The 16,654-nt window shown below is 34.7% G+C and overlaps 2 protein-coding genes across 3 annotated transcripts in view; both read right to left on the bottom strand.

Moving 5' to 3' along the window:
• LOC135682898 (tetratricopeptide repeat protein 21B) overlaps positions 1 to 8,934 on the bottom strand; it is a 34,332-nt gene extending 25,398 nt beyond the window's left edge. The window contains exons 1-10 of one of the 2 annotated variants that reach the window (XM_065197983.2): positions 8,783 to 8,934; positions 6,533 to 6,662; positions 6,142 to 6,419; positions 5,400 to 5,491; positions 4,545 to 4,584; positions 3,578 to 3,634; positions 2,906 to 3,006; positions 1,703 to 1,787; positions 743 to 841; positions 306 to 401 (exon numbers count right to left, since the gene is read on the bottom strand). In XM_065197983.2, coding sequence (XP_065054055.2) covers positions 306 to 401; positions 743 to 841; positions 1,703 to 1,787; positions 2,906 to 3,006; positions 3,578 to 3,634; positions 4,545 to 4,584; positions 5,400 to 5,491; positions 6,142 to 6,419; positions 6,533 to 6,662; positions 8,783 to 8,809 — 1,005 coding nt within the window. In that variant the 5' untranslated portion in view covers positions 8,810 to 8,934. Of the gene's footprint in view, positions 1 to 305; positions 402 to 742; positions 842 to 1,702; positions 1,884 to 2,296; positions 2,844 to 2,905; positions 3,007 to 3,577; positions 3,635 to 4,544; positions 4,585 to 5,399; positions 5,492 to 6,141; positions 6,420 to 6,532; positions 6,663 to 8,782 lie in introns of those variants that run through there. The other variant, XM_065197984.2, reaches the window with a different exon arrangement.
• A 1,097-nt stretch (positions 8,935 to 10,031) lies between these two features.
• Positions 10,032 to 16,618, bottom strand: LOC135682900 (neurexin-4). The gene is made up of 4 exons (XM_065197989.2): positions 15,163 to 16,618; positions 14,914 to 15,013; positions 13,411 to 13,995; positions 10,032 to 12,444 (listed from the first exon to the last, which is right to left on the bottom strand). Exons 1-4 carry the CDS (start codon positions 15,514 to 15,516, stop codon positions 12,332 to 12,334), a joined length of 1,152 nt encoding a protein of 383 aa, XP_065054061.2. The 5' UTR covers positions 15,517 to 16,618; the 3' UTR covers positions 10,032 to 12,331.
• Between the last annotated feature and the right edge of the window lie 36 nt (positions 16,619 to 16,654).

Here is a 16,654-nt window from a genome sequence, read left to right as displayed (position 1 = left end):
ACGTCAGAATAGACAACGCAATCTGGAATGTTATTAATATATATATATAATGAAGCAGCATGATGTGCATATTGCTGGATACATTCCCGAAACCGTCCGGTTTACACAAAAGCATATATATATAAATTAAGCGTGCGTGGAATTTGCAATGGCTCTTTAGAAAGGTAGCTTTGCATATTAAAGCATGTGTTGCTTTGATGCGACGCCATCGAACACATCCTGACAGACTGGTTTACAGTATTCAAACATACGATTATCATCTTTGATGCTCTTTTGGGGGTTAAAGAGCGCCAAAGTGGCTATACCTCGTTCATTACATCAGCCTTTGACGATGAAGAAGATGATTTCGCTCGATCAAGAATGGTTAGTGTCTGCTGCAGAATCATAGAATTGCGTCCACACTAAGAGAAGAACAGCTAAAGTTAACTACTTATAGCTAGCCCGTAGCGATCCAACGATAGTCAAGAATGATAGATCAACAGAAAATCATCAAAATAATATTTTTAATAGTAACTCCATAATTCAGCGACCAATTGATTCTGAGTCATAATATATCAATAGAGAGTCGTCTAAACGAATTGTCGTAGTATACATTTATTTACTTACAAACAAAGATAGTGATTTAAGACACTTTTTACTTAACAAAGATAGAAATTTTTTTATGTACTCTCAGATTGGCCTATTATGTCTTCATATTTTAAATAAATGCAAAAAATTTGTCCACTAGCCAGTATCAACTCACCACACGTGAGAATCCCTTGGCCAAACTACAATGCAGGTAAGGATTACTAGGCTCAACACGATCTAATGTTTGAATCAAATCGCTGATCCTGTCCACAGCCTAAAAAAGTGAAGTAACTAATAAGTCACAGCCAAAAAAATGATGGTGTAAAGAAACTAAAGAGTCATCATCTGACACTTCTATCCTGGGTACAAGAGCATCTGATAAATTCAGAGAGCCCCCTCTTCTATTGACTTTCTCCCTCTGTTGTCGCACTCGATTCATTTGGGGTTCTGCCCCAGGTCATCTGACTCGACCCCTTAGAAGCTCTGATACCCGTGTTATGGCACTGGGAGTTAGGTCGGTAAAAAGGGCCTCCCCAGCAACAATATGCAATCGTTGTTTATGGGTAAATTAAACGAAGTTGAACCTACTGACTACACAATTTTAACTTGACAACAGGACAGCAAATTTCGCTTCAGGGTCATTGTGCATTTTTTTTCAAATTATATCGCCTTTGTTAATGAAGATACGTATTCCGTGAAGAAATTCGCTTTTCTTCGTGTGTATGTATGTTAAACCTTCAAGAACGTCTAACAAAAACCACCAGGAATGGAAAAAATGGACGGGGTTCATTTATTTATTTGATTTATTTCTACTTATTATTTCATTATCTAACATTTCAAAGTCGTAACCTCGTAAAAAAATTATAATGCCAGTTCATTTTTGGGTGCGCGCTGATTCAGTTTTTAATCAGCGTCAACACATATATAATATCTAGCATCATTCCTGATAGGGTATATAATTTGTAGGGAGAGATATTTTCAAAACTGAACAAAGTATTTTTTTCCACATTATATCTTTTGCAGAATTTATATATGAATACATCATTATTGAAAACAACTTGATCTTAAGATTGAAATGAAAAATCACAGCATCGAAGTGTATCGATGCTAGTTACTTGACTAAAAATAATACTACCTCTGGATATTTTCCATCTCTGCATAACAAGAACAATACAGACATCCTTTCAGCTTCGATATTGTGTGGCTCTGATCGTAAAATCCTTGTAAAAGATGTCATATACTCAAAGCAGACGATAAAAACATTTAAGAGAGTATGTTGAACAAAAATTTATGAAAGTATGTTGCAACCCTTTTCTGCTCTTTGCCACAATCTTAGAAAACTCGGGGCTACCAAAAGCATCTATTTCTCTTATAGTAAGAGCTTTAGCAGACTTAAACTTAAAGACTAAAATAAAGATTGTATTGTATTGTATTGTATTGTATTGTATTGTATTGTATTGTATTGTATTGTATTGTATTGTATTGTATTGCATTGTATTGTATTGTATTGTATTGTATTGTAGAATATTTAATGTTAGTTTTTACAATAGTGAATATACACTAATTAAGACTAACATGAAGCAATTTCAAGGATTGCAAAAGCAGTTCATTTACTGCAAAACGAGCATGCGCACTTGTTTTCAAGGAACCAAGTTTTGATCAAATTCTTAAATTGTCTAGTATTTTGTGCTATCTTTTATTGATTTTGCAAGCGAATTCCAGATTTTAGGCCCTTGAAAACTTAATGATCTGATACCATTATTGGTAGTTCTGGCTTTTGGAATGTCAAGGGGGTTTTTGAGTCGAAGGTTATGACCTGTTGTTTTGGGTACAAAATAGTCTTTCATGAAAACAGGATGAAATTGTTAAGATGTTTTTAAGCTTCGAGTAGGCTAATCCGTCCGAAGATAAATAGTCCGAATAGGCTAATCTTAATGCCCTCTCGTTAATTTCCTCTTTAAGATACGTACCATTTTCAAAATATCAAACCAAAGGTAATAAAAATAAAGATTGTTCAGAAACACTTCGAAATGCAATTTTAGACTGTTTCTAATTCGTCTATGCTTCTATGTCATTCAGACAAATGCATTAAAAAATTGGACTGGTAGAAATGAAAACAATAAACTACACATTTATTATATATTATAAAAAGCAAGTTTTCAAAAAAACGAAAAAAAATTAATCAGTAAAGAACTATCAAACGGAGATATTTGGAAGCATTTGCAAGTGACTATTTTCTTGCTAGATTAAATCAACTGCTATTGGTATAGCAAGACCATCTTAAAACATGCTTGATGTTAAGACAAGGCAATATCACAGATCTAACAATATATATTACCTTTGTGCTGTCTCAAGTGTTTGCTCCCAGTCTTGTAGTGCAAGTTGCAGCCTCATTTTTTCTACTAAGGCTGGATAAAAGTCTGGATAGTATACAACGAGCTAAAATGCAATCAATGTGATATAAGAATAACTTATTGATAAAGCAACTATACTGGAAAGACAGTAACAATCAAAATAAAAAGAGCTATGTGCTGCCAAATATAAAGATTGTGCCAAAAGTAATCATTATAGGATAGTGGTATTACAGTTGCATTGTTGGATAGATAAATAATTGAATATAAAAGCCATCCTTATTTATGGCTATATGCAAAATCATCATGTCTAGCTTTGCCAACCACTCAAAATACTGAGTTACATTAGTTTCTATCTATTTCAATCTTTAACTTTCTATATTATTTACCATTGATGAAATGTATATGAAAATAACCAAACAGCAGCCAGCATTGGTGTTAGCATGTTATAGTTCTTGGCAGATCTGTTCAAAGGTACTTTCAAAAGACCTGTCAGCTTTATGATGATAGAAGTGTCTACATAATTCATAGAATTATAAGCAATGACAAATATTAAGAGGAGTGTGCCAGTTATGATAACGCTTAGTTTGTGCTTAATTAGCAAGTGTCAAAAAAAACACCACAAACAATATTTTTCACATAACATCCATGCTGCTAACCTGGTTGGTTAACTCCAGAGCACCACTGAAATTGTTTTTCATCTTGAGGTAGTCCACCTACAAGACATAATGAAAACAATAGAAGGGTAGTTGAAAGTTATTGAAGCACAAATTCATTACAAAAACAAAGTTTATAAACAGTAAATATTATCATCAGCATTAAAATAAACATGAATTCTGCTGCCAAACATAAATGTTTACAGTTTACATTGCTATTGATGGGCTCTTCGAATAACCTTTTAAGATGGCTGCTTCAGCAAGGTTGTCAAGTCTAACAGCTTGGCTGTGAGACTCAAGGATATTAACCTTTTCTTACAGTCTCATGATGAGAGTTACGTTTCTTGCGGATTTCCTCCTTGGCCTCATATTTCTTCCAATTCAGATCATATGCCTCAGTGGTTGCTGAACACATTTCATTCCAATACATTGTTTATGACAATCACTTCCCAAACATGTTGATTGAATGTTTGTCAAACACGCTAATGTATCTGTATTATATATTATTATTGTTCATTGCTTTGACTGTTTATTCTTATGCTCAAAAGCCTGTTCTCTGTGTTTTTTTCTGGAATGTCTTCAATATGAAATAAACAAATGTTTAGACACTCTGAATGGTTTAGTTCTACTAAAATTCGGAATTCTTCTGCCCCCAATTCTGGACCCCAGTTCCTTTGTTCACTAGCTGCGCTCATGAAATCTTACAGGTATCATTTTCCAAAACTTGGCAACCTTGCTTCAAAAAGAAAATTTTTGAGACTGAGACTTTGTGTAGTGGTAGATCTTAGGAATATGTTGTGCACGGATGAGAAAAGAAGTTGAAATTTACAAGCTGTGCAGAAATAATGTAGACATTATTTTCTTCATATAAAAACATAAAGAAAATGACATCTTGTACAATAAATTAAATGAGGTAAAGTATAAATCATGACATTGAGGTTATAATATTAGACATAGCAGCAAAGCTAACCTTTCCAAGCATTGCATCAATCTCTTTTTGACTCTGAGGACTAACAAAAGAAAACAGGGTTAATCGGATCTGCAAATTTATTGAAAGTAAAAATAAAAATAGGAATTGGGAACATAAAAATATTATAACTTTTTAAAGCATTCAACAAATCAAACATGTTATTTAGGAGTTAAAATAGGACTGACAGAAGCAGTGATATATAAAGTGGGACATATAAATTTCTGATGACATAGGGCTTCAAAGAAGGACTCCTTATTCTTTTATGAGTCGGCGATGCATTGCCGACAGGTCACCAACGAGTGAAAGTGTAATGGAAACACTCCCACAAGGTTGTCAGCGGTGTTTCGGTGATGCCCTGCAAAAGTTGAATCTAGTTCAACTTTTTTCTGTCTGCGATGTCGGCAATGACTGAAAATTTTAATGCAAACATGCATCGCAGACATGTTGGCGGCTCTGTGTGAACAAAAGCCCCACACTAGCCAAACAAAACCATTATCAATCAACATGCCTACACATTAGGCACGGTTTGTTGTCAAAAGGTTCCCTAGAAGGCATGGGTTAAAAGTTAAATGGAAACCAGGCTGAAGAGAATCATAGGCAATGCATCCGTGTGTTGCAGATGCATAAAAGCTATACGGAAACCAGGCTTTAAAAATCTCCAATAACTAGGATAAAATTTAGCAACCTTTTTGATATATGATAGGGTTGTAGGGAGCACTCTACCACTTAGTCCCTTCATTTGAGCATCCTTGTCTATGGGACACAGTAGAAGCTATGCTACTGTGCAGAGAGTTTTTCCTAGTGTTACCAGGTGCAATATTGTCATTTTAGCATGTAAAATAGCTAGTGTGAAACCTGTTTAGCACTTCATCAAAGAATTTGATAGCTTTCTTGGTGTACTGCTCTCTTGATGACTTCAGATCTATCCAGCCACGTAGCATGAGGCCCTGGCAATGAAAAGTTTATCTTTGATAATAAACTAATTTTTGCTTAAAGCTACAGATATTCATGAAAGAACCAAATGATTCTTTTCTAGATTATTTAAATAATAGAAGTTTATTGTTATATATCTTACTTTGATATCATCATCATAGTATTATCCTCATCAGGTATTAGGCTCATCAGGTGCGCCTTTATTAGTCTGACAAGTTTGTCAGAAAACACCAAAACTATTTGTGGTTCATCATTATTCTCCTCCAAAGTTGGCTATCACCTAGCAAAGTCAACTCTGATAGCTTTTTTCAAAGTTTAGGGTATTTTTTGACTGTTTTATTAATAAGGAACTGTTTTTGAAGAGATCTTGGCTGGAGTGAGTTTTCTTTTCATTACAAAGAATGTCTCTTACTTGCTGTTGCTAATTTTTCATGCTTTTCTAATTTCAAGGACTCTTGAAATTCAACAAAAATAACTAATGGACAGTGTGACACACTGCCTTTAATTCCATGATTAATATGATATAAATAGCTTGTTTGTAATTTCAGCATAATTAAAGAGTTACCTGATTTCAGAGAATCCTTTAGGAACAGGCAGTACCAAGCATAAAAAGTACCAACCAATATAAAAGCACAAACAGTCTTAAAAAGTCAAAGTGTCTTACCTCTTTTGACTGGGGAGACATCTTCAACATCCTGTCAATATACTCCCTTGCTTTATCAGGTTTTCCACTGTGAAACAAGAACATTCCAGCAAAATATAATGCAGTCTCCCCACAGGATGTTCTTTCAGCCTTCAGCTTTGATTCCAGCTGTTTTACAGTTTCTTTATCCACCATTTTTGTTCTCTTGTGTGCAATAATCAAAGCCATGCATGAACAAAGTATGACATCACGTTTATCTTTGATTCCGTCAAATTCTGATATTGCTTCAGATATCTGTTCTACAAAAATAAAAAGAAGATAAAAATCTTTGTTATTTACAATTGACTCATAACAAGTGATAAGGCAGTTCCTTGCAAAAAATCCACAGAAAATTAATTATTAGCTTGTATACCTTCCATCAGAATTCCAAACGCTTTCCAGAAAATGAGAACAGGATCATGTCCATACTTTTGCAAAGACTCAAGACAAATATTTTGTAGTTGTCGATAATACCCTTCTCTGCAACAGTAGTTAATTTTGGCCTGCAAAAAAGCACACCAGTCCTGAATAATGTTAAACAAGGTAATTGAAGAACAGCTTGCATTTACAGCTCTTTGAATATAGTATATCAAGAAAACAAAAACATAGCATACTATTGAGTACTTTTCATCTGACACGGCTTAAACAATACTGTTCTTCTGGACAGAAGACCAGGATTAATAAGAACTTAGATGCTTCATTTTATTTTCTTCAAATTCAGCCATTAGTACAAATATGCTGTACAGCTGTTCCCATTTTGTTAAAACCTTCAAAAGAGGCAGGGAAATGATATGACTTGGTAAAGGCAGACTTATCTTGGGTACATCCGTAGTTTGTTGTAACCAGGGGAGGCAAAAATTGACTTAAACCAAGTTGTAAACAATGTAAATTTTTAAAAACCATACTTTTTCAACTAAATTTTTATAGGCTACATTTTAGAAAAGTCTGTAAAGTGTTTCTGAATATTGTTTGTTATCCGTTGTTGATCATTAGACATTTTTGGCATTAGACAAATGCAACAACTCTAAAAATTCGTTGTGGAACTTGGATGGTCATAGCATTTGAAAAGACCAAGAAACAATAAAAAAATGTCAAACAATCACAAAGGATTTTGTAAAATTTGCAACACGATGGATTTTTAATAAAAAGAAACAAAGTATGTTGTGTCTGATGGAATTTGTTTATATAGGTTGACAAAGAAGTATGCTATAACTGAAAGTATGTTTTAAATAAGCATGTTATAAGCGGGGTACTTTCATAACGTAAAGTAAGGAACTTTTCCGGGACCAAATACACCAGTATGTTGTATCCAAAAGTATGTTAACCAATGTTACAACGGGATTACACTGTACATTATCAACATATATATCTTGTGCAACATAGAAAACCATTATGCCTTCAGATTAAATGAAAAGAAATAAGCAACATGAAAAGCAAATGATTTGACTTAAATATAGATAATACAAGAAGATAATACTTCTCTTATCTAGGTAATTGCATCATAGAAGTAGCATAGTATGTTTGGTAAAAAGTTTTTGGTACCTCTTCGATAACAAAATTATACTGACTACTTTGGATGACAACTAGTGACAAATTACATTTGAAATTACACATAAAACATAACTCAATGTTAAAGTACTGAAAGGTATCTGAATTCTACAAAGTATATGACATTTTGTTCTAAAAGCTATGTCACAAAGCTTTATCATTTATTTTTTGAATCCAGGGGACTAAACAGACTGCTAAATTGCAGATATGCTAGAAAAACAACCCTGGAAACACTCAAAGCAAAAGTTAAGCAAGACTTTCTTACATTTACTTAAAAGCCAGGGGACCAGGAGGGCACATCCCTTCTAGTTTTCAGATATAGAGTCCCTATTTGCAGCTCAAAGAGGTGCCCTTTCCTTCTAAACTTGCCCCTCATTCTTGAAATGCCACCTTTAACAATAAGGCTTCTTAACTAACCTTACCCTATACTTTCTTAGTTACTGATTTTGCAAATCAAAACCCACCTTTAGCAATCTAAAGTTACTTAATTTTGATAACTCTACTTCCTTGAAACAGCTATGGCTAGTATGAAGCTAAATAAAGGAACTAACTACAAACATATTGTGCACAAATTTTTGAAATAAACCCATCACAGCATCATTTTTTCAAGATCATCCTCTAATAATTATTTTTCCCTACCATATTTTTTCACACAACATCAAAAGAAATTTTCTGACATAGGCTCCCATGGAGTATTATATTTTGTGACATGTCCGCCAGCTTTTGAGCGGTTTTATTAGAATTGTTCATGAATTTAATAGGAATTTCAAGTAACTGCTCTTGTTATATGATGGACGGGTAAAATCGAATATTTTGTCTCATGACCAAGTTTGTGCTTTTCACTAAAATTTTATAAGAGTAAACAATTATGTTTTGTATCAAATTTCCTCGATAGCGTTTGTTAGAAATAGAGACTCTTTTTATCAATACTACACCCTGTCTGGCAGCAGCATACACTCTTCAGAAAAAAATATTTTACAAAGAACGCTGACGCGTGTGCTACACAATTATCTTATGTCTATTAAATCTTTATCAAATAAAATAGCATTCGATTGTACTGCAAAGACAAACTCACAAGAGTCACCGAGTCAGTAGCAGCCATCTTGTTTGCTAACGCTTCCAATTTGCGTCAAAATCAGTCTTGGCAATATCGTTATTTCGATGTGTTTACCTGGAAGCAGACAAAATCTAGGCCTACAAGCTGCAATGTGGATACGAGGTCGGTTACCATGGTGTCTGCCTCAGAAGATAAACAGGTTATTAAATCTTTACTGTGAAGATCTATTAATGTTGGAAACGTATAATACACAGCAAGGTATTAATACCACAGCTTTCTTGTGATATGTTGAAATCAATATTTTGTCTCTAAAGATAGATCAGTTGGCTTCTAAAAAATAGGCAACTTCTGCAAAATAAACCAGAACTGTGCCAAAAAGCTTCATCGGGTGAGCGAAAGTATAGAGTTCTAAAGTGATGGCGTCACAAGAATCTGTTTTTAGAATTTTTTATTTTGGATCCCATAGCCTGAAAGAGCATCATGAAATACCTCTAAATATGCAAAATCAGTCAAATGTGTTACGAATTGGCTGAGATATGACCACATGTGTATTGGCTTTTCCCCCATCAAACCTCTGTATTTTTGGACTCTGTTCAAAACTTTATGAACAGAGCGAAAATAACAGTGATTCGTTTGCAAACTTCAAATCTTTCATTGGCAATATTTCAACTGATTTTGGACACACTTGACTAATTTTGCATATTTGGAAATATTTCATGATGATCTTTTATGTTATGTGGTTAAAATTCAGAAATTCTAAAAATAGGTTTTTGGTGACGGTCACACTTTAGAACTCTATTGCACGGTACGAATACGAGTGTTGATGACACAGAATTATAAGCAACATGGTCATCAGAATTTTGACCATTTTTAGAAGTCATGAGACGCCAGACTTTAGTTGTGAACCATATGGTTGATAGTTGAAAGTCATTTGTATAAAGATTTTAAACACGGCTTGTTAAATACATAAAATATACAAATTTATTCGCAAGAACACATTTAGGTATCGGAGAGCCAAGATGACCATTTCTGGCCTTGCAAAATGTAATATTATGTACAATTACGTCAAAAAGTATTGGGACACCTTCGATAAAAGAACTATGGCGTTTCATTGGAACTTAAACTTGTTCAGATGTGGACAGTCCTTTTTTTAATTATCGGCCTATGTATCCCCAAAATGTGACTAAAAGATACTTCAATTTCGGAAAAGCATTAGAGTCTTACAGTTTTCTGTATATAACAGCAAAATAAGCAAAACAGTTGTATTGCCTTATACAAATGGCAAACTCACAGGATCTTATCAAATGGCTGCTTTATGAATGGCAATAAGGGACTTTAGTTCCATGGTTTTCGCAGAAAATTTGGTCTTTTCATTCAATGAATTGATAATATTCTGTCTCGGCTAATTTAAGGCAGTATTTGGTCTCTAAACAATATCGCAACAGATTGGAAAATTATCAATATAATGACTTGGGACATAAAATCTCATAATGGCCTCCGTCATTAGGCTCATAGCAATGTCAAAAATTTCCGACCAAGACATTTAGTCTATTCTTGATTAACAGTGAGAAAATTAGCAGTTATGAAAACTGCAACATAAATTAGGTTTCTCCAAATTTATCATAACGAAAGTGTGTGCAAAGATATTCTTTTTTATGAGAACATTTTCCAATTACTTATATCATGATAAACTTTTTTACAAGACTTTTGTTTAAAAGAATATTCAGGTTAGTATCAACCAATATTTAAAAAAAATTAGAATTTAGCTTAGACACAACTCCAATAATTTGTTCTCCTTTTTTAGCTGTTGCCTGCTTTGCTTGTTTAACAAATGGCTAACATATATAGCTTCTTATGAAACCTGGTTTCGATTTGAGGGGTGGCTGATATTACCCCATAACCATACTAGGTTTGAAAAATAAGAAAACTTTCATTTATCTTTTCATGCTCAAAAAACAAACATTTCTTAAGGGTATCGAGGCTGGAAAAAATTGAAAGAATTCTTGTCAGAAATTGTGAAACTCAATTTTCGTTATTTTGCAGCGGTCGATACTATTTGAAAATACAAAAGAATTCAATCATTTCTGCATTTTGATATGAGGGCTAAATCTCGTTCCAACGGCCTTGTAAGAAAACGATAACTTTTTCTTTTCATAATAAGAGAATCAAATAAAAAAATTGGGGTTTGAAGTCAATTGTCCTTCAAAATTCTTGAAATATGGATACTTTCATCTAAAAGAAAACAGTAAATAGAAGAAGCTTGAAAATTTACAGGGCTTGCCATACCGCTCAATAACTTAGATCTTGCAGAAAAATTGAACGAATTAAGAAATTGATACCGAAAATAATCTACTTATCTTATGTAAAAATTAAAAACCCACTTTTTGAGAAATCTTGAATTTTATGACAATTGGAGAAACTTGCATCAAGGAAAATGGTTCTGGCCTAAATTTGACCTCAAAATAATTCTGGCCTAAATTCTACCTACAGAGACAAAAGGAACGCTAGTCAAAAAGGCACTGTTACACCATCTGGTCTAAAAATCAATCAAAATAAGTATTCTGTCAAAGAAAAAAGATAACTTGACAGAATTTATTATAAACAAAATTGTGGCGATTTTTCGGTGTTAGACTTTTTTAGCTCTAAATGGGCTGATTGAAAAACATAGTCAAAATTTTCTGGAAAAAGTTATCCATTACAAAGCAAACAGAATTTCTTTGGACCACTTATACTCTGCTGTTAAGTTCCGTAGTACGTGGGACTAGACTGTCCAAAGATACCTTATATGCGGAAATACAAGATACTCTAGTGTTGACTCCCTTGAACAGGTTTATTACTAAGAAGATATAAATACTATGGTATTTTGACAAACTGAACATCTCGAATGGCTTTCAGAATCAAATATATTTATTCTGCATGACGTATTTTGCGTTGCAGACAGACGTTGAGCTTCACTTTCCAGTAAAGAGATCAATAGCAATATTGATTGATCGTGTTCACTTTTCGACTTAATCGTACAATAAAGCGCACAGTCACTTGCAAAAAGGTTAATGGTTGGATCATGTCTAAAAAGTACAGTGCCAAGGACCGAGCCATGGGGAGCACCAAAGAGGACATTGCTAGAGGACATTTAATTTCCTTTCAGAACAACTTTTGGCGTCCTATTAGTACAATGAAATATTGAATCCAATGACATATTGAATATAGAATTCCAAATGATAAATCAAGAGCGAACAACAGGCAATATCTGAAAATATGTCCGATTTCAATCGAATAACTTATAAACTATCTTAATATCCAAATATGCTGTGCAGAGCCGTAAATGACATTAACATATAATGCAAATAAAACTAATGAAATTTCTGTATTTAGTAATAAAACTATCAAGAAATAGCCTTTCGTCAAACGATGAATTAAAAGAAAACGAATCAAATGTGGAGAGAAGTTCAACAATAGGTGCTTGTTTTATGCTACTTCATATTATCTTTAAAAGTGCAATGAATATGTTTTCCAACTGCAGACATCACTCAAGATCGTTCATGTTATACAAAGTATAATCCAATTGCTCTAAGCGTTACATGTCACATATGAAGCTGGACCCGCTCCGTTCGCCTTTATCCAGTATCGTGGTCCACCCTCCGGATACTCCTGGATGGCTTCAGAACACGACTTAAAAGTATCTGAAACGAGATAAGTCGATGTCATTTGGCAGCAGAATAAGAAATTAGGCATATTATTGCTTATAACTTCTGCTACTCGTCAGAAAGATTGGTCCAACTAAAAGAGAACTGAAGGTATATTTTTATGAAGAGCAACATTGAAGATTGTACGACTAGCTGTTTTTGGCGTGGATAATACGAAACAATGTGAATTTCTTATTCCGCTTTTAAATGTTGCAACTGCTCCTGGTTGCAACTTTGAATTCACTTGTGCCTGCCAAATAAACTCAATCAGTTTTTTGACTGAAACAGATTATAAACTCTTTCTAGCACTGTTTCAAAGGCGTGTTTTCCCAAATGGTCATACCCAACTTTCTTGCAAATTTTGTTTTGTCATTGTCGAAGGCCTTTCTCAAACGTGCGTAACATTTCAATCGACAACGTTCAACATTGTAGAATATGCTCAGTAAAGTTTTCAGTGAAAAGTTTTCAAACATTCTTCAAGAAACATCCTTTAAGCAAGAAACAGCTATTTTTATGCAACATTTGTCGAGCACCGAAATCCAAAGAGCGATAAAGACGCTTAGGTACATGTCACGTCACGGGGCTTGCATTGATACAAGGGGTGTTCAAAAGCTATGGGCAATGCTCGAAAAAAACCAAGAAGGAAAGAAATATTGAGTCGATTCAGTGGCAACATTTTTTTTGAAAAGGGTTTTCTGAAGGTTTCCAAACGTTCACAACAATTCAACTCTACAAATGTCGAGCCTATGAAGAATCTAGATATAGGTCCTTAGTATGGAGGTGTTTGAAATCCTTCATTTGAAATCCTGGATTTAAATGCATTGTAAAGTTTTTCAAGGAAAACTGATTTTCTGCTTTCTAAAGTATATCAAATTTTCAAGATTTTTGTGTTACCTTGACATTAAAAATACGTATAAAAAGAACCCGAAGACATCGAGAACAAAATGAACGACAAAAACTAACCGAAACACTCCAACTTTCCAATCGTATGATAACCAACCTCTCCCGTACCGCCTGTATCTCCGAGCCTTATTTTTGTCAAAGGAAGTATGGTATAATCACTGAAATATCCTTCATCTGTAAGGTGCTTCGAAGAAGTATTTTCATCACAATTGCACTTTTTAGAACTGAGGGAGCAAGTGCCAGTAATCCCGCAGGCGCAACCGACTCCACCAGCAGGGCCGCCTCCAAAGTAGTCAAGTCTTGTACCGTTGCGGCTAACAGCCCAAGCATGGCGTTCCAAAATCATGTCTACACATTCAAGCTTTGTAAATTGTCTGCAAGAGCCAAGCGCATCCACAAATGCAATAATGTCTGTCAGTGTATTGATGGGATAATTGATTTTCCTAATGTAAGAGCCGGCCGCTTCATATCCCTTGACCTTCGTTCTAGCCTCGCTGTCATGATCAATGAGTGCGGAGTATGTCAGATCGCTGTTCTTGACGCATTGTGCGTAGACAGCCGTTGCCAATCCATCTAGCATTATCCAGTGAAAAGCATTGCTGCCAGGAGATACTTTCAATGCATCCCTGCATGTTTTGAAAATTTCTGTGAAAAAAAACAGTCATATCCATGAATAAATAGCTTGTGTGAATTGATTCCATCTAATTTTGAATACAGAGCAAGAATATTTCAGAACGGAACCACCCCTGACATTGAGAATAATTATAATCATTACAGCAGCTCCTGATAAGCATTCACTCTTGAAACGCAAGTCTTCATGATAGCATAAAATGGAAAGCGTGATTAACATTAAGTGCTAAGCAAAAGACAAGAGAATTTTCAAATATAAAACAGACAACAGAGTCTTGAAAACTATCTTTCCTCAACTTATGGCACGCATTTGTTTTTTTATCGCAATTTGCAAGAAAAAGTATCCTATATAGGCTTTAATGAAAGAGGTTATTTTATGAAAAAAGGGGCACTTTTATGGAAGAATCGTAGGATAGCTGACTTTTTAAAGTCCAAGGTTGAATTCTCAACATTTGCTGAGCTGTTTGTTTCTGGAAGCACTTGCACTAGACGTACTCATTGGGCCTCTGTATTGCTGCTGCTCTACTTTACGGACACTACAACAGTGCTTCAGTAATGTGAGGCAAAAGAGAAATAGAGACTCATGAAGTAAGTCTATCCTTGCTCAACATAACCCCTAAAGAGTTTCGAAGTGAGCTTTGAAGAACAAGACCGACGCGAGATTGGGGATATTGATCCTTCTTCAAAAGAGTTGCAGAGTGAAAAGTTTAGGGAACTGTAAATGAAAAAGGAATTAACGAGCATAAACACATTATAGGAAATAGCAAAGGACTACAATATCAAGTTCTGGATTTGAAGTATAGGCTTGTTCATCATAATTGGCTGCCAATCTATAGATATGAAGTTGGCACGTTTTATATCAATTGCTTTTCAGTTATTGTCTATTAGCTCTTATGTTTTTTCTTTACATACATAAGATGAAAAGGAAAGTACCTGGTCCATAGCAGTCACATCGGTAGTTCTCGCAGGTATCTACACACGTGCAATGAGCGGGACACGGATTACTTTCCAGATTCAAGCATCGGCTGCCAACCTAAAAAAAGCAGTAGTCTTGGCAGTATATTTTAGAGTACTGTGCAAGATAGCAAACCTACGGATGTGCTTACAAAAGATAAAAAGTCTTCTAATGAATTGATTCAAGATGAAACATTGACAAACAGGTAAAAAGCTGTAAAATAATACCTTTCTCGATATTTCTTTACTTCCTGTATCATAAAGATTCCAACCATTCTTTGCAGTTACCTTCCTTGGCATAGACATATGATCGTTTTTCAGCAAATGGCAGTCGATCTTACTATCAGTGCGTTTATGTGTGTTCATTGCTACACATTTTGCAACGTTGACGCACAAGTCCATACATTCTACCAAATCACTGGTGACGTTTTTTGCAATTGGTTCTTCATCGAGTATATGATCATTTGCAATGCGGTAAAAAGTTGCCTCGCTACCGCATGTGCCCTGGAAGACTCGGCGACATCTCGCTAAGGCTATTAGCTTGAGTATTACAAGGATTATGAAGCAGAATTGATCAGACATTGTCAAAATTTGTCTCTTGGCAAATGACGGGCAAAAGAATCTGCAACAATCCTGATTAAGCTGATGTTTATCAAAAAGTATCCAAAATTAATTATGTAGATCGATGACAAATCAATTGAAAATGAAAAGCCACCCTGAATGCCACCACGGTGTTTAGCAACAGCACCAATACCTGCTAAAGATTTTCAAACATACTGACTTTTGTGACACATTATGTTGCTTTAAAAGGTAATCATTTTTGGTCGTCTTAGGGACAACAAATAGTGACATACTAATTATTTATCATAAACCTAACTTGCAGTGTGAATGATGTATAAAACAACCACGCTAGATCTTTTAGGTTTTGGCTGAAAACCTTTTGCTTTTCGGGCTTATCAACTGCTTTTAAGATTTGTGCATCATTAAGGCAAAAACCTGTTTTAGAGGGAATGGAAAGGAAAGCCCTAGACAAAATTCCAGAACTTCGTCACATTCTATTTTTCTTTGACTTTTCATTGAAAAAAATTGTTTCCCATATCCTGCAAATTACTGCATAAAAACTTGAGCCAATAAAATCTTTAATTTTTTCTTGGTGGTAAGGCTCCTTCTGGCTACAATAAGTGCGGGGTTTTTGGCTGTAACTCCCCCTGGACCCCCGTAAAACCACCGCGAAACGTGAAGTCATCAAAGCCCTCGGGTGGGTTACTGAGCCTAATTTTGGCCATTTTGGTTAAAAATTTGGACCCATAATTCCGCACATGTCTGAAAAATGTGACCCATAATTCCGCAAACATGATGAAAACTATACCCATAATTCCGCAAAGCAAATAACATTCTTAAAGCACAAAATAATCATCGAACAATTTTCGCATATCCTTTACCCACAATCTCAATATTACATATATTTCATCTGTAAATCCCAGTAATTTTGCAATATTTTCCCAAAATGATACCCATAATTCTGCATTTTTGTTCAAATGGTGCCTATAGTTCCGCACATATTTCAAAAACTGACAGCCATAATTCCGCACTTTTCAGAAATAGGTACTCCTAAGTAATGATAAGTCCCCGTACCTTCAAACATGTTAAGATACCCCCCCCCCCCGAGTTAAAGCCCCATCATGTTGTTTACGCAAGTATTTTTCAGCAATTTGTTCTT

The sequence above is a fragment of the Rhopilema esculentum genome, chromosome 16 (assembly GCF_057945365.1).
Source record: "Rhopilema esculentum isolate cy_ngs chromosome 16, ASM5794536v1, whole genome shotgun sequence".
NCBI classification, from domain to species: Eukaryota; Metazoa; Cnidaria; class Scyphozoa; order Rhizostomeae; family Rhizostomatidae; genus Rhopilema; species Rhopilema esculentum.
Note: the sequence above shows the minus strand (reverse complement) of the source record. Positions and strands in the feature narration are given on the sequence as shown.

Coding starts and splice junctions, on each gene's coding strand:
- LOC135682900 (XM_065197989.2), bottom strand. CDS start 15,516: ATGTCTGATCAATTCTGCTTCATAATCCTTGTAATACTCAAGCTAATA. Junction 15,014..15,162: donor GTAAAGAAATATCGAGAAAG/GTATTATTTTAC, acceptor TGCTTTTTTTAG/GTTGGCAGCCGATGCTTGAA. Junction 12,445..13,410: donor TGGAAAGTTGGAGTGTTTCG/GTTAGTTTTTGT, acceptor ATCTCGTTTCAG/ATACTTTTAAGTCGTGTTCT.